The sequence below is a fragment of the Trachurus japonicus genome, chromosome 14 (assembly GCF_045865225.1).
Source record: "Trachurus japonicus isolate A0001 chromosome 14, Traja_1.0".
NCBI lineage: Eukaryota > Metazoa > Chordata > Actinopteri > Carangiformes > Carangidae > Trachurus > Trachurus japonicus.
The window spans coordinates 5,061,717-5,079,149 of record NC_140920.1 but is presented as its reverse complement, the minus strand read 5'-3'; the positions used below and the strand labels follow the sequence as shown (position 1 = coordinate 5,079,149).

The 17,433-nt window shown below is 41.9% G+C and overlaps 2 protein-coding genes across 2 annotated transcripts in view; both read right to left on the bottom strand.

The window, feature by feature from the left end:
* The window catches only part of c14h5orf15 (chromosome 14 C5orf15 homolog), a 9,596-nt gene extending 3,842 nt beyond the window's left edge, over positions 1 to 5,754 (bottom strand). Inside the window, exons 1-2 of the mRNA XM_085797192.1 lie at positions 5,617 to 5,754; positions 356 to 1,254 (exon numbers count right to left, since the gene is read on the bottom strand). Coding sequence (XP_085653318.1) covers positions 356 to 1,254; positions 5,617 to 5,731 — 1,014 coding nt within the window. The 5' untranslated portion in view covers positions 5,732 to 5,754. The remainder of the gene's footprint in view (positions 1 to 355; positions 1,255 to 5,616) is intronic.
* A 1,069-nt stretch (positions 5,755 to 6,823) lies between these two features.
* vdac1 (voltage-dependent anion channel 1) lies at positions 6,824 to 16,510 on the bottom strand. Its single transcript, XM_085797174.1, has 9 exons — positions 16,472 to 16,510; positions 13,408 to 13,477; positions 12,181 to 12,230; positions 11,079 to 11,231; positions 10,870 to 10,922; positions 10,212 to 10,439; positions 9,327 to 9,477; positions 8,410 to 8,467; positions 6,824 to 7,949 (listed from the first exon to the last, which is right to left on the bottom strand). The coding sequence occupies exons 2-9, from the start codon at positions 13,472 to 13,474 to the stop codon at positions 7,858 to 7,860; spliced, it is 852 nt and encodes a 283-aa protein (XP_085653300.1). The 5' UTR covers positions 13,475 to 13,477; positions 16,472 to 16,510; the 3' UTR covers positions 6,824 to 7,857.
* Between the last annotated feature and the right edge of the window lie 923 nt (positions 16,511 to 17,433).

The window sequence follows — 17,433 nt, the reverse complement described above, 5'->3', positions numbered from 1 at the left end:
GTTTAGCCTGTATGGGCTGGTGTGCGTATGGCTCAGTGGTTTCCAGGCCTGTGCGCAGCCCGACCTCAGATAATCGATTAAAGATGAAGGATGGACGTCCTTCTGTTTTGCGATTTAGTACAAAAATGAATGGAAACACCTTAAATTGCGAGAAAACGATTCAATACAGCAATATGGTTGCAAAACAGCAGATGACGTAATTAGTCACGGCTTTTTAATCGCTTTAAAGGTCTCAGATGGAAATGCACTTGAACCGGCATTATTCACATTAATATTTTTATGGATCTTGAGATAATTCGTTCGACAAGTGGATGGAAACATGGTTAGTGTTTAATGGGGATTCACCGACACCCACCTTCCTCTTGTTGTGATAGGTGATGTAGACGATGGCGACCAGGAAAGCCAGGATGACCAGATGGAAGAAGAAGTGCGAGTCCTCGTCCTCGGCTCCGTCGTACGGAGCCACGTTTATCCTCTCCGGCTGCTGCGGCCGGTTCAGCGCCGGGCCTTTAACGTCCTCTGCGTCAGGGTCGTACAAGCCGCCGATCGGCGTCCTCTCGATGTCGTCACCGTCTTCCCACATGCTGTCGTCATCCTCATCGTCGTCGTCGTCGCCATCATCGCCGTCCACTTTGGTTCCATCGATCTGATAAAGATCTGAGTCATCGTTGCTGCTCAGCGCCGGTGCTTTGTCGGTGGTGGTCAGCAGGTCTGGGTCGGTGTCCTTCACTGTGGACGGGTTCTGTTCCTGGGGGGGTTTGGATTCGGGGCCCGGGGTTTCCGGCTGTCCCGCTGCAGGTTCGGGCGGTTCAGGTTCAGGGTCGTTGACAGCGTTGACAGCGTTGACGGCGTTGACGGCGGCAGGTTCGGGCGTCGAAGCTGGTTTCTCAGCAGGTTTCTCTGTTGCCTGAACGCCGCCTTGGTTTGCATTTGTTGCATTTGTGTCGTTGACCCCATTGCTGACGAGCGCTGGATTGGTTTTATCAGCAGAGGACCCGATGACGGCGACTCCATGGGGGTCCCCGATCTCTGGTGTTGTGTCTTTGCTGACTGCCGTGTCTTGTGGGTCTTTAGGAGGCTCTGATTGTGTTTGTGATTGTGTTGGTGTCGGTACGGGGCTGGTGACATCAGGTGGAACGGGGGTTTTGGGATCCGTCACAAGATCTGCTCCCTGTTCAGCCGGTGAAGAGTCTGTGTCAGATGTCGTCTTGTCCACAGTGGTGGGACTTTGAGGCAGGATTGCCTCTTGAGCCACTGAGGACACAATAACAACATCATGAGACATGGCATAATTAGTTTACAAAAATAGAAACGTAACAAAGTCTTTTTTACTTAAAACACTTAAATATATGGGGTGAATTCCAGTTCCTATCTTAACCCTCAAGCTCAACGCTTAATCTTAGTAGCCCTCTAAACCAGGTGTTAAGGGCTATATTGTGACACCCCTTAAATGCAGATACATCTTCAGACTGTGGGGGGTTTGGCATTAGTTTATTATTTTTTATATTTGCACTGTTAACCCTGCCAGTTTAATCATAAGCCACAAACGCAGCTATCATCGACCGGTCCATCAGGTCCATGTTTTTGAAATTGTTGTGGACCATCTGTCAGTTATTACTTTGGTTATTTGGTTTTTTGTTGTAGCCTATAAATTAGTTGAGTTAGATATAAGTTGATATTCAAACAAATAATCTGTATAAATACCACAACCACGGACATATTCATCTGAAAGTCACTGCATACCACGGCTTATTGAAAGGTAAACACCAGCTGGAACTATCGTTGGATAACTCTGTGGCTACGGGAGCTGACATGAGCCCAGTCATCTTATAACATTATCGGAACAAACATTTTACGTAGGCTGTATCTTGATAAAAACAACTTAACAACCACATTACCACCGAGAAAAATTACCATTTTGTAACCAAACGGTAGCAACTAGGGATGCACATTTTGAATTTTTTTTCTGGCCGTTAAACACACATATGCTCTGCTACAGCTGATCAGCGCCACATCCACTGTGGATGTGATCGCGCTCAGATAGATCGTCCAATGTTTAACTGTTTTTAGACAAAGTGCAGCCAAACACCAGGCTGAAGAGAGAGGAACAGCAGCATAGCTCCTCTGACAGCTCCTCTGTGGAGCTGCAGGTGAACCGGCTGGAGAGCACAGACGTCCCAATGAGGTAAATAATCCATAAAATGGGGCTAAACTAAGATAATACAATAGTTTTCGTAATATTTATACCTCTATTAACAAAAAAAATACTGCATTCTGGGTAGCACTTGCTCCCAAGGGTGGTGTCGGACAATCTCAGTATTGAGGGCTATAGCCTACAGCCCTTAAACTTGTCCCTCAATTTAACAATCTGAGAATCAGGACAGCACTAGCACTTCTCGGAAGTGTGCATTTTTTAGATTAAGGGTTACGATAGGTATTACATCAACTCTGCTTGCTGGACTTTACCAACCAGAAGTTTCTACGCTTCCCAACTGATAACAACATGAGTCCAAAAGTCAGACTGAATTTTCAGTTTCAACATATTTTGAAGTAGAGCTACTGATAGCAAGTCAATTTAATTATGGGAAATAACAGAAAGTGTATTTTCCTTCACTTAAAGAGGTACTGACCTGTACTCTTTCTCTACAAGTGATGTCATAAAAAACACAATGTGTGATCAGACCAGCACCTGAGGCTGAGGGGGGGGCGTTAACCCTCTTAGGTGACATGTGTACTACACAGGAACTTGTTTGTTTGCGACTGTGTAAAAATAGACTTTGCACCACTCCCATGACAACAGCCAACAGAGACAGAACTGTGTTTGGAGACAACACAATGTGATGTGTTATTGCTGTTACTGTGCCATGTCGGCCGTCCATGTCATTTGTTTTAATCCACTGCAGCGAAGACATTTTGTTTAGTGACACATGGTTTAACAAGGATCTTGAATAAAAATGGAGCCTGTTAAACTTTATGAAGTTTGCAGAACAGCTGACATTTTCTGTTTCATAAAAAATTAAGTGACAACAATTTTTAAACTCGAGCATCTTCTCCGCAGCTAAATCAGCACTAAGTTGTACAAAGTTATTCTCATTCTTCTGGCCTTCCTGAATCAATGACACCATTTAACCAACAAGTGTCAACATTATTTCATCCTGTGGGATTAGGAGGCGTTGCTTAGGAATGGAGGATAAGGCCAGGGAGTAGAGGCACAGCGTAAGACGCACCCAGGAGAAGAAAGGGACTATTCATACTCATTGGCCATGGGCAGCATGAATAATCATCACTGAACAGGAGATCTTTGTGGCAGCAGCAGTCACAGGCTTTGCTGCACGAAACAGCATGTAGGAAACTCAACTTTTGCGACTAAGCAGGTGGGCCATGTTTGACAAATGTCTCAATATTTATGACAAAGTATATCCAACATATTTCCTTAAATCACCACAAACATATACTATTCCTCCACTCTAAACTTTCACTCCTTTGCCTCTTGGATCAGTTTCAGTCCGTTTAAACACATAAAAATATGATAGTGTGTTAGCGGCTAATCGAGTTAAGATCATCCTTGCTGCTTCACAAACATTGTTTTGTTCCCTGCTGCTGTGCTTTCCAGTTACAAAATATATACAAAAAGAAAACTCAAAAGGCTGATTCGCTGCATGGTGGTTTTTGATTTCATGAACCAATACCAACAATTAAAGAGTTTATACGACTGTGAACAGTTGATGAAACATTAAATGCTTCAGGATATGATGTGGTTTTTAAGTCAGGGGGATGTGATAATCAGTTATCAATGTCCCAGGCTTCAACAGATGGTGAATGTTATACAGAAAATAACTAAATAACTGGTCCCTCACACACACACACACAGTCTTCGGTCATGGGAATTTTCTTGAGACTCTATGTGCCCATTACTGTGTGTCAGTGTTTATCCCCAGTATGATGAGACTCAGAGTGTGAAACAGTCATATAATGAACAAGCTGCCAGCTGTCCCAACAGGCAGTAACATGACTTTTAGAATGGAAACTACCTGTGAAGAAAAAAATCAACACCACTAACCTGCTTTAACAGATTTAGGCAAATAAACTACATGCACCACAACCACACGATCTAAAACCGACTGCCACTGATAACGCGTCTACAGCCTTAACTGAGGGCCCCAGTTGTTTGACGGTGAACTTCTGAAGGATCCGGCTCCTGGACTGACAGGGGGGTTCATTAACAGCTGAGATATATGGCACAACGACATCTGGACCCAGTCACTAATATCTGACTGACCACCACAAATCATTTGAAGCTCAGGAGCCCCGAGGGCCGGAGGAATCACACAAAGTTGACCTAAGGTTACAGCGCCTTGCAAAAAAAGTATTCATGCATGGATCCCCCTTGAACTTTTCCGCATTTTTTCACGACGCAACCACAAACTTAAATGTATTTTATTGGGATTTGATGTGATAGACCAACACAAAGTAGTGCATCATTGTCAAGTGGAAGGAAAATGAAACATGGTTCAAGATTTTGAGTCAATACTTTGGTGAACCACCTTTCGCTGCAGTTATAGCTATACGTCTTTTGGGGTTTGTCTCTACCAGCTTTGCAAAACACAGACTGACATTTTTTCCTCTTTTTCTTTGCAAAATAGCTCCAGCTCAGTCAGATTGGATGGAGGGCGTCTGTGAACATCAATTTTCAAGTCTTGCCACAGATTCTCAATAGGATTTAGGTCTGTAGGACTCTGACTGGGCCGTTCTCACACATGGATATGCTTTGATGTAAACCAGTCCATTGTAGCTCTGGCTACAGGTGAACTTCCATCCCCAGTCGCAAGTCTTTTGCTGGCTGTAACAGGTTTTCCTCCAGGATTGCCCTGGATTTAGCTCCATCCATCTTCCCATCAACTCTGAGCAGCTTCCCTGTCTCTGCCACACATAGCAGCGTTTTGAATGTTAGGCCAAAAAGTTCAATTTGGGTTTTTGATTTGTAAAAATCTTGAAAACCATGCATCAGTTATGTGCTACTTTGTGTTGGTCCATCACAATAAACAAAATCACCATTAAATACATTTACGTTTGTGGTTGTAACGTGACATAATGTGGAATAATTCAAGGGGTAAGTTATAATACTTTAGCAAGGCACTGTCTATCTTAGCGGAAGCTTTCGTTTGGCTTAGTGAGTTTTGGTTTCGAAATGTTTCTTATTCTTCTGTACCTACGGAGTTTCTGCCGTTATTACAAACACAGGTACACGTTTTACTTGACATTAACATTCACATATTGTTGTTATTTTTAACATATCGATGTTGTTTCAATTGAAAATCTTGTGTTTATATTTTCTAAACAAGACAGGTTCGTCATATTGAGGAGATATAACACGTTGTGCGGTATCATTAGAACTGCAATGCGTTGATAAAGACTCATTTATATTGTTTTATGACTTTCCTGACACACATACACACACTGTCATCGTCCTTTAGCATGACGTACTAACCAACTAGCTACACAAACGTTAGCTACCTGACAGTGGCTAGCTCGCTAACTCACTATCGGACCCTGTTTGGTTGGATAAAAACAAAGTAATTATCTCAGATATATGAAGTAAATCAACGTATGACGTACCTGTTGTGTCAAGCGGTGCTGACAGGCAACCTCTCGCTGACAGCTGAAGGAAAAAAAGCAAAACAAGAGCACTAATGTTTTTCCTGCTTCGCCCCATCTTCCCGCATGTCGCCATGTTGATGTGCGAGTAACTGAGTAGGCGTGGTTTAAAATGGGGGCCACATCAGTGGGTGTTGCCAGATTTGACTGAAACAAGTAGTCCAGTCAGATACCTAGACATAGACCCTGCCCAATCGTCGTAAAAAAAAAAAAAGTAACCCAGTTGAGATAAAGGTTACATACACCAAGTACAACAAAAGTATATCTATTTTACATGATTAACTAAGCTGGATTCAGTATGCAGTTTATGTCAGTGAAGTGCTCTCTTACGGAAGATAAAAATGATAATGAGGCGTAATGCTGTCTGATCTGGCAACATCGTGAGAGAATAAGGAAGTTTTGTAAACTGGATGCAATGGGGGCTTGTGGTCTTGAGTCATTGTGGTGTAACTGATAACAGTTGATCATGAGTTTCACTTTTGTGTGAAACACTTTTGAGTGTCGACGGAGGGCACAAACAGGGCAAAACAGGCAACTAAAGATTGGGGACATTTGCGAGAAATGTGTTCTATTATGGTTTATCAGTCTTATGGCTCTGACCATGTAGTGACTGCCAAAATTTAGTTAAGGAGTCATATTTTAATGTTATATTATATTGTTTTTATCTAATTGTTAAGTTCTTTTGGGCCCTATGCAAAAATTACAATTTTCAATTTCCTCTGAAATACATTATCAGCTCACAGAACATGTTTATAAACATTACTCAAAATAGGACAAGTAATAAAATATTTAAACAATCAAATGTTTTGTGCAATGGAAGTCACAAAGTATTCAAAGAGCACCTTGGTTGCACATCTTTCCATGGTTAAGGAAAGTCAATTGCACCAAGCGACAAAATATAAACGATTTGCACATATTAAGGGTTCCTTCTCAGAAATCAATGTCAATGACTGTTTCTTGTGTACCCCTGTGTTGAACACAGGTTAGACAAGGGAAAGTTAAAAAATCAGACATTTTAGGAGCGTGAGTTTTTCTCTCATGGTCTGGACGACAATTAAAATTCTTTTCCCGTATCGTCGGCCACAGTCACAGAATTTTAAATAAACATGAGGTTGAAAATAATCACAAGATGCAGACCACAAGACACAGTGAAAAATACAATCAGAAACTGGTTAAAGATATTCTTTATTTATTCAGGGAATGACATTATTGTCAAGTACACTAAGCATGATTCCCATAACCAGTAGTGGAAGACTGCCATTTCCTGTTCACTGTATTTATTCTTTTCACTCTCCTTCAAAGAAATACTTATCCGGAGAGGTTCAACTGTGTGGGTCGTCGGTTGCTTTTCATTTGCTCGACCAGGAAGGATTGACAGGTCTTTGCCTCCATAAGACTTTAAAGGTGGATTCAACTATGCAAGACTGTCAATAAAATAATATTCTTTTTGCTATGTGTAACAAAAGACATGGTTCACACCAAATGCACAGACACAAAAGACGAAAAGTGAGACGAAAACACAGAATGTACGCGTTGGGGTGTAGTGTCTCTTTGAGCTACTGACAGCCGCTTACATCAGGGACAACTAACCCTTTCCCATTGTATCATATATCCAGACAAACACTAGAGCTCTCCAGTGTAAAAGTGATCAAATAAAATGATTTCACCACTACAGCTTTTGAGTGGGGAGTGCCAACTGGTGCGATGCAACAGCTCCATCTGGTGGTGTGAGTACTCGACTGTTTGCTGTGTGTCGAAGCCCTTTTTGCATTTCGGGCTGAACTACGTAGTTTTGATCCCTTTTATCTGCATCAGAGAGCAGAGAGACGCACAAATTAAAGCATTTTGTATGAATATAGTGAAGTGACAAAGTGTGAGGCCAACATGAATGTACTCAAGGCTACTTTTCCCTTGTAAGCTACACAATTCAAGATAAAACTTTCTGTTGAACGGTTGTAGTTTTGTTCTGAACTGGGCTCGTTGTTTTCAAAATATAATGTTCCCTTGAAGTGGTCCTTTAAAAGTGGTAGATCGTCAGAACAATTTAATCTTACACGGTCTCGCCTCCAGCTGTAGCACATCTAGGGGAAACAAGGGTTTTGTGAGGGCTAGCTAAATCAATAAAGGATTTGGATTTTTTATTCTTTTGGTGGGGAATGCATGTGCGCTGGGAGGACTGGAAGGGGCGTCCGTCTGATCCTCCTACGCCTGGAACTCGAGGCCGAGACCAAGCTTGTGGCCACCAGCGTTAATGTTCTTGCCATCGAGGAGAGCGGAGAGCGTCAGCTTGATGCCTGCGGAAACAGACAGATCAAGGATAAGTAATTCACAGACAAGGAGATTGTGTGTAAATGTATATACATCAAATAAAAGTCTCCTTATATCACCCCAGGAGTGTAGTGAACTTTTCCTTTCTAGACTGACTGAAGAAGCCGCCTCTTCACCTCAACTTGCAACAATACCCTTCAGTATTTAAATCTAACCCTCATATTCTGTTGTTTATCCTTGTGGAAAAGTCAAGTTGAGCTGTAATTTTGACATTTACCCTTCACAAACACTTTGTAAAACTATCATTGCTTCTTTTTGAATTTGTGCAATGCCACAAAAACTTTCTATGACAAAAACTTACTTAAGTTATCAATCTTAAAATGAAATTATCTACATACTATATACACTACACAGGACTGATTCAAACCTGGTTAAATAACAGTGGTCTTTGTAAACATACTCAGGTTATTTACAGACAACACTCACCTGGCTTCAGAGTCTGAGTGTAACCCAGGCCAACGAGGCTGGAGTTGTTCACCTTGGCCTGTGTAGGAACCACAGATACATATATTAAACAAAAAATTATACAGAGAAAATCTCATGTTACTAATTCCCCTTTTCGACCAAGTAAATCCACTAATAAAAGCCCATTAGATTATTTTCCACTGTCCACACACAACTTCAGGCAGTGAGGCTGCTGGTAAAACTAAAACTCCCGTCTCTGTCGTCCCACACATTGTAAAAGGGGCTTTACAGATACATATTAAATACCAATTCTGAGTCTGTGCCAAGTTTAATGTCAAGGAAAATCAACCTGTGATTCATTCTGAACTGTGAAACTGATACTGTGCCTTCAAAGTGCCACCACTGAAAAGGTTTCACTTCAGAATGACACACTGGCCTTGTTAACATGTTAATAATAATTCTTAGAATACGTATAATTACACGAACGTACAACAGCCAATTGCCTCTGCTACAGGTGAGGTTTATTACCCTGAGGCCTTTTCTGTAGCAGACAGACAGTCTCATTGGCCACTGGCTTGAATGAGGCTGCTTTTACACTCTACTTAGCATGATGTGTTCACGTGGCCTTGCAGCCATGCTTCAGAGGTGATCGGACAGGGAAGGACAGTGAGTCACCCATACATAAATTGGGCAACATGACAGTCATAGTCACACTTTAGTTAGTCTCTATTGGTGACGCCATGTATGTGTCTCTAAAGCAAGAGAGGAAAACCAGAACAGACAAAAACAGGAAGGGGTTTCAGTAGCTTCTGCACTGACTGGGTGACGCTTGAGAGGAAGGTTTGATTTGATAAACAGAGCACACACTACTACTACTACTACTACTACTACTACTACTACTACTGCTGATGCTGCTTCAGGTTAAAATCACTACTCACAGAGAAGGATGCATCAGGATCAATCTGATACTTGGCAGCAATGCCGAAGCGGGTGTTGCTATTTCCAGCAGTCCAGGCCAGATTGACGGCGGTCTCCAGCTGATCGTTCACCTTCTGGTAGATGGAGCCACCGAACTCGGTGCCATCGTTTCTGAGGGAAACAACATTAAAGTGGAATATAAGTAAATGTAAAAAAAAAGAAGACACATTTCTGGAGTGGACACATACAATGGTTTTGTGTTTTGTCCTCCAAGTATAGCTGAGCTGGTGTTATGATGGTTTAAGACCCCTCGGCTGAGCGCGCCGACACTGATACATGTAAAGCCCACATTACACTTCCTCTGACCTCACGTCACTGCTTCAGCTGCAGACTGAAACAGACAGGCTGGGCCAAGAACACAGCAGGCAACAGGCCTAACACTGTCCCTTGACCCTCCCACTCACTCTCTCTCTCTCTCTCTCTCTGTCTGGCATTACCTCACTCTGCCGTCGCCGTCTCACCAACGCCCTTAATGGCTGCCAACAATTCACTGCATCTCACTTGCAATATAGAAAATCCCATCACCTGGGTGTAAAAATAACCGCCAGGCACCTGGGTGAGCGGCAGACGGCCAAGCAGGCAACAAGTCAGTCGCCAGACGAGGACAAGAAAACAGAGTCGGAGGCCTCGGTCGAGTCAAGGTGAATCGTCTGGACGCCTTGTGACGGAAAAACTAAATATCTCAGTGTAAAATGTTTACTCACTTTGTATTTAGCTCAGTGAAAACACATGAACCAGCTCAGCTTTAATCGAACAACCAGTGTGCCTAATATGAGCCTAATACTGATTCATGTGGTTATGGTACATTAGATCCATGATCCATCGGGTGCTTCATGTCGTCTTACACATTCGTATGGAGCTGGAACTCGTCGGTCTTGTATCCGACGGCGAAGTTGCTCTGGGTGATCCTGTTCCTGCCGGCCTCGAAGGTCATCTGGTAGCCGGCCAGCCAGCCCTCGTAGCCCACCACCGCTAGGCCGTGGATGGCTGTACCGTTGATGTCATAGTGGACGTCACAGCCAAGGTTGATGTGGTCACACTTGTAGCCGGTCTTGATCTTGCCGCTCTTCTTGCTAACGAGACACGAGAAAGAAAGGAAAGACGTTTAATATTTATGACTAGTAGTCACGTATAATATTATTTTTAATTAAAAAAGCCAAGGAGATTGCATGTTTATTTGTTAAAGTGTATTTACTGGTTGAGCTAGATGAATAATAAACAGCAGCCTTCTTTTCTGCTCAAGGCTGTTGAATCAGGAGACGTGAACCCATTCACACAGAAAAGAGCAAATCATCCCTGAGGCCAATCAGACAGTTTGCACCAACAAATGTGCTAATAAACTTCAGCTTCAATCTGCTGTAAGAATAAAATATCATCTCTGTGCAGCTGAAGTATTATATATGCACATTCACTGTGGCTCTTGTGTAAATCATCATCCCACTTAACTCTTGATTTCTTATTGAAATCGTCTTCATTTTCCGACTCTAATTCAGTGAAGCTTACCCGGTGTTTGGTGAGAAGGAGGAATCAAACGTCAACTTCAGCCCCTTGGCCAACTGTGGAAAAAGTGAAACTGATTTTACAACGAGGTAAATGGCAGTACCTGCACTACTTGAATGACTGACCCAAGTGAAAACAGAAAAGAGAACATACTGTATCATTTTAATTCATCATCATTGCAACTCACAAACCAAGGTTTTTTCTCCACTGACCTGATCTTCGAGAGTGATCTCTGTTCCCAGGGTGTTGTCAGTGTTCCACTTCTCCGTGAAGGTCAGACCATGCTCCGCCCACTTGTACTTGGTCTCCAGGGATCCTGCAACCTTGCTGGTCTCAGTGTTGGCAGAGCCTGTGCTGGTGAACTCCTGCAGATCATACAGTATGTATAGATGTCAGGGTCGTACAGAGCAGCTACACTATCATGTTATATTCATCTTATTCTACACAGTGATGTAGTCCTGTAAAACTTCAAACAACAACTGTACAAAGGCAGAGATCTTGGCACCATAAATACATTTGGTTATTTACATGAAGATCCACACATTATCTGAGAAACTGATGAAAATATATCTATCTCACAATGTTAAGGAAAAGTGATCAAACTCCTGGATCGCCCCTTAAATGATATCCGTCTTAAAATTTAATAGATTCTCCCCTCGACCATGCTCCACCCTCTAACAAGTGTGCTGCAGATAAACTCAGTAATCCTGCTGGAAAACAAATGAGTAAATACAAAAGATAACCTCCCTGACAGAGGTAATTAATCGTCAAAATATGAAGTTCAGAAACCTTTGAAGAAATTTTCATGAAACCAGTTTATATATATATATATATATATATAGCTTTTGAACAATTGAATGAGTAATGAGGCTTTGGTGTTGAGCTAATCTGGGATTTACAGCTAAACTATTGAAGTAATGATAATTTGAAGACAGAAAAAAAGAAAGGAAAAAAAAAAGCCTGGAGGCGTTTACAACTTCATGGAATCAATTCCGTCACAACAAAGTAGCAGGAGTTCCCATAATTATACCCTTACCTTTATTGTAACTATAAAAGTAAATATGACATAATAGTAATATTCATATTTCAAAATATATATAATTTAACTGTTAATTTAATTGTTTTAGCGCAGCATTCTCTCCAACCCATTTTAAACCCACACCAGTCAGCAGTAGCCGATGCTTGCTGGCAGCCGTTAGAAGATCAAATAACCTGCCTGTTGATAATGAGCCAAGAGCCTCTTAAGCTATGATAGGACAGCTGCTGTCAGGGGTGATAGCTCTGATAATCTGATAATGACTGGCAGCGACTTACCAGTCCATTCTCAGACTTTGTTTTCAAGTCCAGCTTGATGAGCCCGAAGCCTGAAACAGACAATATTAAATAATAATGAAAGATTGATCTCGATGACAACACAAATATTACAGAAGGCTTCTGAATGCCAATACTCATTACAACTCAAAACTTTTTATTACACAGTTTACACAGAACCACATCTCACATAATGAGGTTTCCCCTTCACTTAACCCTCAAAAATCCAACTTTTCATCCAAACCCCTGTTCCCACTCTACAACATGGTCACCAGCTGCACAACTACTCATCTATTTTCAATGCTGTGGCTTTAATGATGAAGGTGCTAAGACTCTAAATGTTCTGTATGACTCCTCCTTGAGCCTGCAGTCATGAATTACAGTCACTGACAAACTCACTGAGGTTCAAGCTTTGTTGTACTTATGAATCAGGCTGCTCCAGTAAAATGGAAACGCTCTGGATATTAAGTGAACATTATTCAGAAAGCCTTGGAGGCACAGAGCTGTGTGTATACACAACACACACACTGTGGGGACATGAACTCTGGCTCCGACTGTCCTGAACTCCACCTCAACATGTGTTCAGACAGTAGTAGGGTATGAATGGTGCACTAACTGGTCTTAATAGCTGTCATTTGGTATTCTGGTGAACACCGCATGGCATGCTGAAGGTATCTGAGAAAGAAACTGCTGCACAATATGAATGTACTCTTCTTGCAGGGTAAAGGATGCTAAATTATCAAATATGTGATCCAGAGGCAGTGGATATAAAAGAAAATCTACTAAACACAAAAAAATATGAGCATAAGAAGCTAATATGCAAAGAAGAGCCTCATGGTTGATTTTAAAAATGTCAATTTAAAGCATTAGCACTAACAAGGTAATAACACCTCAGGCAACTGCTTTACATTGTGATATCATTTCTGTAGCTCTGGGGAAGCTTTACCAAGTCGTTATAGCTGTTTTATAATTTAACAACTGACACCAATTCATACAACATGCCGCCTTTTACTCATGTCAAACAGGTTTGACAAGAATCAGCAAAACTGAAAGTGGTTCATCATCATATACTTGTTGTTATCCTACTGAAAGTCTGATTTCTGTTCCCTGAAAGTGTGTTGTTCTGTGCCACAGCTCATCTCACCAGTCACACCAGAGGATTGAAATCCATTTTACTCTAAATCACGCTGCTGTAAAAGTAGATAAAATGAGTGAGGATGAGCGGCTTACCATATCCCTTGGTAAAAACATCCCTGGCAGACTTTCCAAGGTCAACGTAGGTGGGAGGTACAGCCATTATCTGCAATGTAAAAGATGATGATGATCAGGGATGTGGCCGAGAAGAAAGAGGCAGGAAAATGAATAAACAAAATGCAGCAGCCATTAGTGTCGTGTCCTCCCTCCCTCTGTGTCACAGTGGACTGACAGATCAGATCAGATGTGATGTGTTGGAGCAGAGAGCGTTTAGAGGTCAGTGATGGATAGGAAAAGTACAAATCTGATGAAGTTATTGGCTTATATGAGCTACACACTGGGACAATGGCTCACACACGTGCATTCCTGACTGTACGGTGGCCACTCCCTTGCAATTAGATGCTAATCCACAGTCTTTGTCTTTTTTTTTTAAGATATGATCCTGCTTTGGCTGATTCCACCTCCTGTTTTCAGCCTTTTAAAAAATATGTTACATTTAGAGAATACAAAAATCATTTTTCACACTATAATCACCCTCACAAGTCATATTTGACATTTCAAATTGCAGAGACCAAGTTTAGAGAGAACAATGAGGGTCAGACTGAAGCAAAATAGCAGGCACTTTGCTAACCCCCAGTCTATGCATGGACCTCTTTGTCCTTCGTGTTCCTGAACAGTCTGTTGTGCAAGACTACATTTGTTTCATAATTCGAATAATAAATGAAGATTTCATTTTTCTATAGCAGAGCCGTTATCAGTCACGCAGGCCTGATTGATAACATACACGTCCATATTGATCCAAGATAGAACAGGAATGTGAGGTGATGAATAATAAACATATGGTGGACAATTTCTCAATTAACATTTCTTAAACCTCAAGAGCTACGACTGCTCTTCTTCAGTATTATGATATTACACCTCTGCACATCACAATTGAGTGTGGTTTATAACAATCAATCAAATATTTAAAAATAAAATGTTCACTTTAAAAGGGCACGCTTGGATATTCTATTAAAATATCTATAATCAGCAGATTCCCAGCGAAGGGCTGCTCTACTTTCTCTACTTCAATGACACCAATAATAAATCAAACAATGCAATGCACCTCCTTCAGTGCACATGTAGTCTGACATACCTGTCCAACTCTTTCCTTCAAACCTGCTAAATCCAGTTTATGAGCAGCCACGCCTTTGATAAACAACTTCTATACTAGTTATAACATGATAAACACTTCTCATGCATTAGCTATGTCTCCATGAACTCTCTCTGTCTGAGACAAACGCGCTCCACTGCACCCACTGCTGTCTTGACAAATACAGTGTCATCATGCAAAAGTTTAGGCACCTCTGGTCAAAATTTCTGTTAATGTGAACAGCTCAGCAAGTGGAAGATTAAATGGTCTACAAAAGGCATAAACATGAAACACTCTTTTGCAACATTTTAAGCAATATTGGTGTATTATTTTAGTTTTCTACAGTTTCAGAGTGAAAAGGGGAAACAAAGCAGCAGCCTGCAAAAGAATGGGAAACCCAGGAGACTTGAGCTCTCAGATAACTTTGACCAAGGTATCAGACAAGATATTTACTATTTACACACTGTGAAAGTTTCCAAAGGGGGGGCTACTAGGTAATAACTATGATGATGAAATTCTTTGATGAAATTCTTTATGATGAAATTCTTTATTCAGTCATGCAGGAGGCCCAAACCTTTTCATTCCCTGTCATTTTAAAAATGTAAAAGATGAAAATAAAAATTGAAAATTATACTGTTTCAAATGTAAAGGGAATGTGTCATCTGTAACTTTATGCGTTTTGGAGATAATTTCATCTTCCACTTGATGAACTGTTCACATTGACATTAAATTTTGTGCCCAAATTGTTGCATGCCTCTGTTCATACAGTATGTCCATCACTGGTACTATAAACTGCAATGTGAGCCCAGTCATATATTCCTGTCAGGAGGAGGCACTCGTATAGGATGTGGACACATGTCACGTATCTGCAGCGCCTGTTAACACACACATACACACACTCACACAAATAGCTTGGCCACTAAGCCATTCACCGCGTGCTTACACACACGCACGCACGCACCGTCTGCCAATTCACCCCCCACCCCCCTCGTGCGCCTGCCTGAGTAGTTTTATAGCTTTCACACATGGATCCTGGCAGAAAAGGTCAGAGGCCGCAGAGCCTGCTCAGTGCTGTCCTGTCACTGAGGGCCAATGAGTTTAGACTCTACCATCAAATGACTTATAAAGAGGGAATCAAGTGCAACATACTGTGCATTATTTATTATTTTTAAACTGTATTTATGCCTTTTTGATGTGGTGCTACAAACAAAATTTCGCAGTGTTTTCATATGCAATGACAATAAATATCTATTTATCTATCTATCGAAAACAAAAAATCCCTATAAACCTACAGCATGATGGGATGGAGACGTTGTATGAAACCCTGCACTTGACTATTAGCATCCAGGTCTGGGATCCATCACTGTCCTTCAGCACCACCTCTGTTGCACTGTAGTCCACCTCAGGAGGACTCAGTTTGGAGACAGACCTATAATATCTCAAATAATGTATTTTTAAATCTAAAGTCTGCATTACAAGTGACCTCTGGACCTGGACTGAGTGGTTCTTCTGACCTGACGGCAGTGAAGGCAGCATCTCTCTGCTCTGCCCTCGCCGGCTAACACATTAGCATTAGCCAGCTATCAAGGTGGACCGCGGGCGAGCGCCTGCTCCAGGTTGACAGGTGAGGTGAGGCAGCCCGTCATGGTTCAGTTGGTAAAAACTAGAATTAACTAAGCCTCTGTATTACCCCTTGGCTGAATATCTGCTGACCACTGTCCACCCGCACTGTCAAATGACCGCACCGCTGCGCTATTAGCCGACGAGCGGCGGGCCTGTAGCATCTCTGCTGCTGCTGCTGCTGCGGCTGCATCCAGCATCAGAGGCAGAAATCGATGGATGAGACCGGACACAGCTCCGGAGCTCCGGGGCTCACACGGCCGGTGAGCAGGTTAAATGATAAAGTAAGCGATGTGGCAGTTTAGTAAAGAAAAAGAAAGAAAGAAAGAAAAAGATGCAGACTCTCACCTCTGTGTGTTCCAGTCCCGACCGAGGAGGAAGGAGCTTCGGCTTGTCAACCGCACAAAGGGAGGAGAGAAGGAGGAGGCGGCGGCGCGTACGTTACCAGTCACGCAAGCGTCAGCAGCAGCGGAGGGGGCTTGTCGTCGCCAAAGATACAACAGTCAGTCAAACAACAAGATAGTTACCGCCCCGTCCTCTGCTCTCAGTGATGTAGGCTAGGCCAGTTAGGTGTGGATGGATCACAGTTCATATACAAAATTTGAGAAGATCCAAATGCTGCAACACGACTCTAACAATACAGTTAAAGTTAGAAAAAAGAAATCTGCCAAACATAGCTTTTTAAATGCAGTTTTTATTGTATTCTTTGTTTTGTTTTGTTCCAAATATGTAGCCTACTATTTTTAAGGTTTGCAAATGCATTTTAACCAACAAATTGACATGGTGAAATGTTGTGTTATGGTGAAATAATCTCAATGGAAACGTCACGTGCAAAATGTAAGTGTAATGTTCTTTAGGGCTGAAAAGCAAATAAATAGGCTATTGTTTTCGTTATAACATAACAAAAGTGAATTATAAGGGAAGGACAACACTAAAACGTATTTATTTATTTATTTTATTTATTTATTTTAGTCCTAACTATACAATACTTCGTGCAAAAAAAAAAGTGTTATCAGTTATGCTACAATAAAAACAGTTATTTGATATTTCGCCCTTCATCCCTGCTGCCGCCATACGCGACAACGGAAATGGTCAGACGTGAGTTCTCTCGCTTTGCAGCATCCTCTCTGGTATGGGCTGAGCGTTACCTTGACGCAGGCGCAGTTCACACCTGCTGCACGCAATTCCCGCAGCATCACAGGAAAAGAAGAAAAAAGAAGGTCTCGTTACCAGCTGACTGGAGATCAGATTTCTGCACCTTCACTGCAAATATGCAGCTCATAGCAAACGGTCCCGGGACAGAAGGGGCA